The sequence below is a fragment of the Homalodisca vitripennis genome, chromosome 5, assembly GCF_021130785.1.
Source record: "Homalodisca vitripennis isolate AUS2020 chromosome 5, UT_GWSS_2.1, whole genome shotgun sequence".
NCBI lineage: Eukaryota > Metazoa > Arthropoda > Insecta > Hemiptera > Cicadellidae > Homalodisca > Homalodisca vitripennis.
The window spans coordinates 35,817,937-35,828,959 of NC_060211.1; the positions used below are offsets into that span (position 1 = coordinate 35,817,937).

General features: G+C 30.1%; 1 protein-coding gene across 2 annotated transcripts; it reads right to left on the reverse strand.

Annotated features, from left to right (window-relative positions):
• Positions 1–5,919: 5,919 nt before the first annotated feature.
• Positions 5,920–10,813, reverse strand: LOC124361996. 2 transcript variants are annotated; one of them, XM_046816128.1, is made up of 3 exons: positions 10,706–10,813; positions 8,330–8,380; positions 5,920–6,770 (listed from the first exon to the last, which is right to left on the reverse strand). In XM_046816128.1, the coding sequence occupies exons 2-3, from the start codon at positions 8,378–8,380 to the stop codon at positions 6,096–6,098; spliced, it is 726 nt and encodes a 241-aa protein (XP_046672084.1). In that variant the 5' UTR covers positions 10,706–10,813; the 3' UTR covers positions 5,920–6,095. The 2 variants fall into 2 exon arrangements, with proteins under 2 accessions (XP_046672084.1, XP_046672085.1); XM_046816129.1 differs by having other exon boundaries at positions 10,712–10,768.
• Between the last annotated feature and the right edge of the window lie 210 nt (positions 10,814–11,023).

The window sequence follows — 11,023 nt, forward strand, 5'->3', positions numbered from 1 at the left end:
TATTTGAGAAACACAAAAACAGTCCTAAATCATGGGATATTGTGAAAGAAATCATATTTAAGAAAACAAATAGACTGACATTGATAGTCTAGAAATAGATGGTATATTTGTTGATGAACTCTTGCAGATTGCTGTCCAATTTAATAAATATTTTCTGAATGTATCTTCAGAACTGAGGGGAAATAGTTCCAAGTCAAGTAAATTTTTAAATTATAATAGTTGCTTTGATGACTATTCTACATGTAATCCTATGTTTCTTCAACCGGTTTTGGAAAATAAGATGTCTTAGGCTGTTGGATCATTGAAAAATGGCATGTCTTCAGGTTTAGATGGAATTAGTTCTAAAATAACAAAGTTTATTTATTCCACAATTAGTAACGTTCTATTGCATTTTATTAATCTTAGCGTTCAGATTGTGGGTTTTACGAATAGTATGAAATCAGTATTAGTATTGTATATATATATAGATATATGTATATATATTAATGATCTTTGAAATGGAATACTTACGGGCATGCAACTTGTTTTTCTGATGATTCGGCTTTTTAATATTTTGCTAACGAAGTTGATGATATAGCATTGCAGCTCAATTCTGCTTTGGAGATGCTCGAATTGTAATTTATTAAAAACGATATGATATAGAGCTAAAGCAAAATAAAATTTATAAACTTCAACCTTCACGGCAAATTAAGTTTACGAAGTGTACAGTAATACTTATCAATGTTTTAATTGTATTAAAAGTAACAGGCGTTGCATCGAGAATTGGCATGAAATTCTAACGGTAGATTCTTTAAAGTATTTAAATATAATGCTTGATAACGTCTAGCATGGAAAATACAATGATCTGAACTGAAACTAAATATGTTTCACATTTTAAGATTTTTTTACTGTTTTAGGAAAATGGTGAAAATGCGAACAATGAACTAATGCAGATGCTGAATCTATCATTAGTGCACAGCAGGCTTGACTATTTAATTACTTGTTGGGGTGGGACATAAATAAAAATCTTAATCCTGTAATCATAAGTCAAAACATTTTACTACACGGAAACACAAACATGAATCTTATCCAATTTTTGCTTTTCTCGTTGTTTTACTTTTAAAATATATGTATGCATACAAAGGTCTTAAAACCTTTTATGCAAGAAGTAATTCATATGCTGTACATAGCACTTGCATATACAAACTGAGAAACAATTGTGATTTTTTGTCCCGAAACATGAAAATACTTATTTTCTAGGACCAAATTGTTTAATCGTATTCCAGCTTATTTAAAAAAACAATTACACAACAAATCATTCGTTTAGTAAAGTTCTAAAAAGATGGTTGTTTACGGGTAATGATATTGAAAATTTACTGTTTAGTATAAAGGTGGTTCTCAGTAATTATTTATGTACCGTTATATTATATGCATATGTTTTTAATTTTTTAATTATATTCAAATTCTGTTAGCGTTATGTATCAGTAATGGTAACTGCTTTATTTAGTTTATTGCTGTTTGTTTGTATTGTTATTAGTAAGCATTTTAGTTTATTTCTTGCGCTCTTTTTTTATTAGACTTTGAACCACTCTTCTTTTTTGTTTTTTGTTATTATTGGATTATATGTTATCAATACCATAAGCGATTTATTTCATAGAGCTTGATAAAACTATTACATTTTTTCATTTCATATGTTTACTTTATACGAAAATTGGCATGAGTTACTTATATTATGATGTAAGAAATCTCTGAACAGGCTCGCCTTGGAGGAATCGTACTCTTTTGTATCTGTTAATGTAGAATAGTGTTCTGTTAACCATAAATTGTTCATATTCTTTCATAGATGCAATATGTTTCATACATTGTTAATTATCTTTATCATATGTATTTTTTGTAAATCCTGTTTAAGAGCAAATAAAGTTTAATATGACTAGATTATTATTATTATATCCTTTTTAAATGACGCATTTCTGTGATAAGCGGTAGTCACTGTAATATATTCCAATCTTCTGATCAGTTTTAGAATAATTTTAAAGTTTATAGAGCAGTATTTTGAGGCTCTGTGATTAGACTGCAGCAACATTCCATTATATGTAATAGAAATCAGTATGACTTGAAGTATTTTAGGCCAGTGTGGAGAAATAATAAAGTCTAAGTTCGTATCACATTTTAGAAAACTCACCTTTAATATGGTATTAAAGGCGTAAGTATCATCAAGGCACATTATGATAATTTTGATATAGGCACGTATCAAATAGATATTATTACTGTGTTTTTGGTTATGATAATCAGAGGTAACCAAAATTGCGACTTCATATTTTAGAAAACTCACCTTTAATATATAATTAAGGGGGCCACTATCTCAGATTTTTTTTTCATCTTGACTTTTTTAGGTGTTTAAACTTTTTTTTATTATTGAATAGGACTTAATTAGAGGATTTATGCATTGAAACCAAAAACTCAACAATTAATTTTGTTTTTATGAAGCTTTTCAAAAATTTTTAGTTAAAAAAAATTCTAAATAACTTTTTTATTTACAAACCTATATTAAAAAGTTGGATATTAGTTTGTTTCTAACACTACCAAGAATATCCCTTTGTATGATCAACTTGGTAACTTAAAAAATAACTTACTTATGAAATATTTTACAAAATTATAAAAAAATCCCTCAGTTTTTCTAATTTTATTTTTTGTTCTCCTACTTTTATAGAAATAATCCTTGTATTGCATTGCCTATACACACAAACCTTCTTCATAATATCAAGGTACTATGGTAAAAATTTGACAGCTATATCTATCATAGTAACAAAGTTATTCAAACTTACGTGAAGCAAGTTCCTCTAAATCTAAGTTTTGAGAAAACGGCCGTAAAAGTTAACATTTGTTTTTAGTGGCTTTAAAACTCTCCTGCACCATATGTAACACCCTCCACTTTTTTTTATTTTCTTCCTCTTTCAGCTGGGCACTTTTCACTAGTTTCCTGTACTTCTTGTATTTTTCTGTGTCTCTTTCTTTCCGAAGGTGAAGACGATGAGAGTCCGTCTTTTGGGTCGCACTGCATTACTCCCCGGTGAAATACCAGCCTTAGAAAAGAGCTTGGTCATTGTCTAGGCATGTCCCTTATTGTACAAGCTAATGCCCACTGCCACCAAGGCATCAAGCTTCCTTTTGGTAGTAAAAATTGTTTTTGGACATTTACTCCATATAACCCCATGTAGGGACTCGTTTGCGTTTTGAGTTTTTCCTGAGGTGCATCTTTTTAGAAGATCATCTTTAGACAAATCCTTTAGAAACTGACTTTCTTTTCAAATTGCTTCTGATTTTCTTGCCTAATTTTACTCTTCCCATATTTACTTACCATATGAGCACAAAGTAAGCAAAAAATGTATGCCTAGCCTAAGTCAAAAAACTAAAGCACCACTCAAAATTCACTGAATAAAAAACTATATAAAATGAGGTAGGGTGGATTCTCTCATTAGAGAAGCCATTGTTCAGGATCTAATTTTGTTGCATAATCCATAATATTAGTGGGAGAGTTTTTAATAGCTTACATTTTTTAGGAAATTGAGCTAAGTCCTCTATAGTTGTCAAGCATGTGGTTTCTTAAACCGAATTAGATCTAATTCTAATTTGTGTATTGTATTGTTATTTATTGATTTTTTAATATTTTGATATGGTTAGTAATTTCTGCACAGAATGCTGTTTTGTTTTCCTAACAATAGTGCATTGTTCAATAACGGCATGTTTTAATGATAACATATCAGTTACTATGGTTCACTATGTGTCGAATCTAATTCCATTATATTCGGTCTTTATGTTCATTTGCACGTATTATTTTATGAAATAATCGTAAAACATTTAAATTCATTTCACATATCAAGCAAGACTAGCTTAGATTCATCCAATATTTTATTCAAATAGATAAATTGAACATTAATAATTTTATTATGTTCATTAATACTTTTAAAATTTTATTAATCATACCTCCCAAACTAAGATGTATGTCACATTTTAATTAATTTATTATACAAATGTTCAAAGTTTGGTTAATGAGATTCTTTCCATAAACTGCCATTCGACCAGCAGTGGTGTAGTGACAAAATTTTCCAGTGTCGGAACGCTAGGTAGATTTGAAAAATTGTAAGGAAACTTTATATGATTTCCTGGAATACCTAAAATAGTTACGGGCCTAAAAGTAAATGTACCTATGCTCACGGAATAAAATCGAGCCTTTAGGAAGTTTACGTTAATTTATATTGAAAATTATAAGAAAAATAAGATAGGTATCTTATTTTTATGGATTTAAATTATTTATTTAGCAGTACTTTATTAAATGTAATCAAGAATTGATATGAAGATTCAATGAACTTTACTATAATAACCTCTTTCTTTAAATTAAATTTATATTCCAAAAATAACAAAGAACGAAGTAAAACTAAACTATAACTGAATAGTTAGCAAATACGTCCTTTTCCACTTATTTTCTGTCAGGTTGACCTCGTCGAGTTCTAGTAACATCGGCTGAACGGTTTTGTAGCCATGTCCTGATGTAGTCCCCTGGTTTCCATGTCCTGGTGTTTTATCCATTCAGCCTGATAAATATCAGCACTGATACATGAATGTAGGTAAGTCTCGATCTAGATGGTGACATCATTACGTTCATGTGACCAAAGCCCCGCTCACACTCTGATGAGATTGCAGCAATTGATTAGAGGGTTTAGAAATGGTTTATGGAATGGTCGTGCTGTTTTATAAGCAATCTCTGAAGCCCTTTTTAATCTTTTTTTAATGTAGCTTAATTTTTGCACAGACATTTTGTATTTCTTTTTTCGACATTTAACGGATCCTTCTAGGGGCCAGTTCTTGCTTTCAAGAAGTTTCAATTCGTAAAGAATTGAAATATATTCTTTTCCGTTATTGCAGGCCCCTGTAGACGGTTCCTGTCTGCTTCTAGTGAGAAAACCCTTATAAAAAGGAGTTAATTACACTTGGTCATTAATATCAGATAATTTGCTATTACTTGTTGAGAGTTCACCATCAAAGTTACCTTCTATTGCAGCTCTTTTAGCACCAAGGCAATTAGTACCTCTTTAAGACCTCTACATGTTTCTCTTTAAGACGCACGAAAAAAGCAGGTTCCCTTCGTCTGATTTTGTCAGCAAATAGTTGTTTCCTTGTTTGGAAACCATTGACAACCCTGTTATCATGTCGTACAGAAGTGCTAAATCTGACAATATAGGCTTTCCCCATTAAAGACTTTTAAATATCCATTCCCCAAAGTAATTAACATCAATTATGTCCCTATTCGCCCCCCGTAAAACAGTGATTGTCAATCGAGGTTCTCTATTTCAAGACGCTAGTTCGCGTCTCCGCAGCTGTATTGAAAAACTCTCGATTGCGTAATATGGTGATCCTGTGCTTCAAGACATCCTTATCAGACCCTTTCACCATCAAGCCTTCCTCACCGGTTTTTGTTCATGTCAAGAAATCGGTGGTCCTCCAAAATTAAAGGTAATTAAAAAACACCCAATTCAAGACATCTTTAGCCAACCATTGATTGGATAATCAAATCTCTACTGGTTTCTGTTCGAAACACTTCAAATCTATAGTTCGTTCTCGATATATCATGAGACAGAAATTAAATATTTCCAGCCCGTCGAGTGACAGGCTTCGCTAACGCTCACCAATACGATTTATTTAAAAAAAAAAACCTTTAATTCATCTAATATTACGTATAACGACTAGAGACCTTTAGCAGTAGTTGTAGAAACCTTGATAACTCCTCGCTATAGTTTACCATCGTGCTCATTGTAACAATCAGAGGACAGTCTGATAAAATATCGTATTCATTGAGCTACACGATTGACTAAGCTAATTCGATTTATGAGGAAAAGATTCGGTATTTCCTGTTGGAAAATAGGAAAATTAAATTGCATTTCGTACTCTAATGTGGGAATCATTTAATTTTAAAATTTGCATTTAGTACCTCATGCATAATAATGACTTCTCTTATCCTTAAAGTTGTTTAACAATCCAGAAATCTCCCATTTTAGATAGTAAATTCCACAGTCTCTGGCGCAGTGTAGTGGTACGGTGGCTATCGAGAGATAACCAGATCAAGCACCGCTGACATTGACTGCGTCCTGGATGGGTGGCTGCTGATCGAACCTTCCTGGATCACTGTTCCGCCGTTCATCAAGATTTGATGTATCATATTGACCATCAGATGTTTCATCTTGAACATCTGTTGTTTCATCTGGAACATCTGTTGTTTCCTCCTGTCCATTTGTTTCTTTCTCTTGCAAATCATTTTGTAAGTTAATAAACGGTACACAGTCACTAAGACTAGTGCTATTTTTTTCTATTAGTTGTTGTCGACATGTCAGTAAGGTATCTACAGCTTGATGTCCTAATTCAGACCCCACTCCTTCAACTACTGCATGTAAAAATGATTGGGTAAATTGGTTCCAAGATCCGTCATTTTTCGGATCAGCAGTGTATTTAGGTTTTGTTTTTGGCTTTGGTTTTAGTTTTGGCTTTAGTTTTAGTTTTTTCTTTGGTTTTAGTTTTGGCTTTGGTTTTAATTTTGGCTTTGGTTTTAGTTTATGCTTAGGCCGAGGTTTTCGTCTTCGCCAGGAGGGTCTTCGGCGGGTTTCAAGTCCGGTGGTGTTCAGTCCTTCCTCCTCCGTCTCGCCCTCGAGTAAATCTTCGGGAAGACTCGCGTCCTCTTCTTCAGCGATTGCCTCTACTTGGTTTTCTTCTAACGCAGTATCTGCAAGGCTTGAGTTTGCCTGATAAACAATAATTTATTAGTAAACGAAATGAAATATACATAAAGTGCTTTACAACAGATATGGTGTTATTTATATCGTTTATACTAGTAATTTCTTTTCACAAAATCCACTGAAAGCAGTAATGAATTAATTAATTAAAAATTAGTTTTAAGCCCAATTTCCTCGGAGTGGGTTCCGTACTGTGCGTCAAAGGAATTTTGTATCGTCTTCTTGGTATTCTTTACGTCTCATTCAATAGAATGGAAATAACTGCGGTACGTGTAATAAATTCCTCCCATCGTTCGTACACTATATGGATGTACCGATCCCTGTTAATAAATTCACTACTAAAATTATTGTCGGTTGGCAGAAAAAGGTAAATCCATGGCCTTTCTATTGTAATACCATAAAAACCACAGCTTACAGTAGAATATGATAGCATATCTTTCATACGATTTCTTTATTGTTTCAAAATTGATTTATCAACTGTGATAATCTAAGACCTGTAAAGGTGTCTAAATAGGATATTTATATAAACTTAAATAAGAATATTTTAATACATTCAAGAGTAAATCAGGTTTTGTAATTTTGTGTTGCAGTAAAACTGCATATTATTTAATATCACATTAAAATACTCGTACGTGATTTGATTTGAACATGATAATGTATATATTATGTGTGAAAAAATAAATAATAAGACTGTCCTTTGAGTGCCATGCATTTTGAAAGGTGGTCAACCTTTAGCGTGGTCGGTTAGGCTGGCAGTAATTGTAAGCTATTTACTATTCGAATCCTGCCTGTCAGCGATGTACCTAGATAACGGTTTTAGCTTGAATAATCATATTTATTATGGACGTGTCACTTTAACACGTGCCTCTATTGCTGCACGTAAAAAAATAAAAATATATACAAATAAAACAATAAATATACAAAAAAATATAAATAAATATAAATATAAAATAATTAAAAAAAGAAATAATAAATAAATAAAAAAATATATTTATAAAAAATATAAATAAGTATAAACAAATACTGAAAAAAATAAATATTAATATTATTTTATTTTTGTATTGCATAAAAATTAAAACATGTAAAATTAAAACAGTAATATTTTGTAAAAATGTAATTTTATCTTAATTATTGCGATCCGTACAGTAATTGTATTACACTATTAATAGTGCTCCCATATGTTTTAGCTCTGCCTTAGTAAGCTATTTACTATTCGAATCCTGCCTGTCAACGATGTACCTAGATAACGGTTTTAGCTTGAATAATCATATTTATTATGGACGTGTCACTTTAACACGTGCCTCTATTGGTGCACGTAAAAAATAAAAAATATATACAAATAAAACAATAAATATACAAAAAATATAAATAAATATAAATATAAAATAATTAAAATAGTAAATAAAAAAATATATTTATAAAAAATAAATAAGTATAAACAAATATTAAAAGAAATAAATATTAATATTATTATTTTATTTTTGTATTGCATAAAATTAAAACATGTAAAATTAAAACATTAATATTTTGTAAAAATGTAATTTTATCTTAATTTTTACGAACTGTACCGAAAAGCCCCACACTATGATCACCACCAGAGTCCATGCCAAATATCTCATCTGAAACAATTCATTGGGAGAGAGTAATGAAATTAAATTTATTTAAAATTTTTTAACATCTACATATACATAGAAAGATATATTAGTACATTAGATTCAGTCATACTCAGTTATAATCTATAATCAACTACATACACTCATTACTTATACTAACATGGGAGTGTTTGTTAACAAGAGAAAGGAGAAAGCCGAATTTTAATATCAACTTTTAACGATATGTGGTATGTGAGCGCGTTTTTGGAACGCAAAGTCTAATTTTAGAAATATTTTAATCAGTGGTATTTCGTTTAGGCAAAAAGCTCCCCCCTTCCATAAAAAGAGCTTAACACCAAAATAAATACGAATGTTCAACTATTTTGGTGCAAAGAAATCACGCAGTGGCGTAACTAGTACGTGGCTTTGGAAAAGACGTATTTTTCAATTTTATTGAAGATCACACCACAACGGGGGTAAGGAATAGATATGAATGACTCTTTATTTCAATATTTACAAAGTGGATTCGAATGAAAGAAAATATAATAATAAAAAGAAATAACTGCTTTTCTTTAATAACGTATAGAAAATAATAGAAAGTACATTTTACAATCAGAAAATGTAGAAGATTATTACATTTCAAACTTTTGGTTGGAAAAAAATTGAAAAAAGATAGTCGTAAACTCTAAGTAAAGTTAAAATTAGTTAAAGTTAAAACAACTCCAAATAAAAATAAAGAAGGACTTGTATATGCTGGATATTACAATACAATAATACAAAATAAAAAAAAAAAAATAATAAAAACGTATTAAAACCATTATTGCCTTAAAATATGTAATATTTTATCTTCATCTACTGTATCTAGTATAAAACAATCTAATTCTGAATTATTTAAAATTTTTATAGTTTGTTATCGTTTTAAAGTAGTAGTCTATTCAAATAAGTTCAGGGGTTATATTTACCATCCTTATACATTTATCTTATTATAAATTAAGAGCAACATAAATTCTTAAAATTAGACACTGAAATTTGTATTAATTCCAAAATGCAATTATTTCTTTCATTCATTTGTTACCTGATTTCTATACAGTCAATTATTTATATAGTTTTAATAATGATTATTTTCTGTTATTTGTGATACTAACGAAACCTCTGAATAGTCGTGCATTAACTTGTCTCGAACCCAAAGAATACTGATCTTTGGGTACGTATTAGATGATTTACAAAAACCATAATGATTCGGTTTGAGGATTCGATGTGTTTTAAGAAAACCGTATAGCCTGATGCATACGATTTTTTATAACTTTGTGTGTTACCACAACTTATTTATTATTTTAGTTACGTCAGATATATAAAATTCTACAATTTTATACCAAACGATAGATTTGGATTTGTACATAACCCGTCTCCCATAAAAAGAGTCTAAATTAGTTATTTATTCTTGCAACATAAAAAATACATAATTTTGAGATGCGTTGTACTAATCCTTCTACTAATTTAGTTTACAATAAAATATTTGGGTTCGAATGATTCTTCCTATGAACACAATGGCACATATCTGGTAATTATCTTTTATCATCAAAGTTTAAAAAACTTTACGTGTCCATGATTTTTACTCGATGTTCATAGATTTCTCCACCATTTCTATTAAAAGTAAAAGAACATAGGATCAACCATGTACCAGTGTCTATAACAATCCGAAACCTAATATTTAGTAAGTTTAAACAGAGAATTAAAAAAATTAATAAGTAGGCCTACTCGACTTTTGACACATCAGGTCTTGATTTTGTTCTATTTAACTGTAAAACAATATTTTTGTTCCACCCTCTGGAGCCAACATGCCAAAAAGTAATTTCGATGCTTGATTACAGAATAAAAATAAAAAAAAACAATAAACACACTTCTCGTTTTGCTTTAACAGACTCATTCATTACTGAGTAAACAACGTTTTTATACTTGCTAAATTCTACTATAATTTGTTCATGACGTTTTCTATGATCAATATAAGATTTTACAGTGGATTTAAATGATTTTTAAAGTAGATTTTACACATTACTTAGGCAGTAAAGTTTCCACCATTAACAGGGTTTTCAACCTAATCTCCACTCTTTTCACAAAAAAAGTAAATAAAGTAATAGTAGAAAATAAAAACCAGTTCTTTTAAGACTTTGTTTGTTAATAATTTAGCATGAACATGATTTTTCTTCAATCATAGTGGCACTCTATTAAAATAAATTTGTAATACAGTTTTTTTTAGATCCACTAAGACCGTTAATGAATAAAGCTAATTTTCTAATAAATCGATCTTATGTGTTAAAAATTATCAACTAATCTAGTGTTAAGTGACAATACCTTAACAGTTGGTGTGGCAATAATATTACAAGACCGTTTGTGTTCTATATATATTGTGTGATTTATATAAGCCAGTAAAGTGAACGAATTTACTATAAAAGTGGTAATTTGGAGAACCGACGACCGTAAAAAACGTGCTTTAAAGGCAACGGTACGTTAAAACCCACTCTGAGTTAATTGATTTCGTTTTAGAATAGAAGAATAGAATAAACTTTATTTCTCATAAATATGCACACATTCCAACATATTCAATACAAATATACAATTTTAATACCAATTGTATTGTTATCATGACAATGGTATCACACAATGGTACGT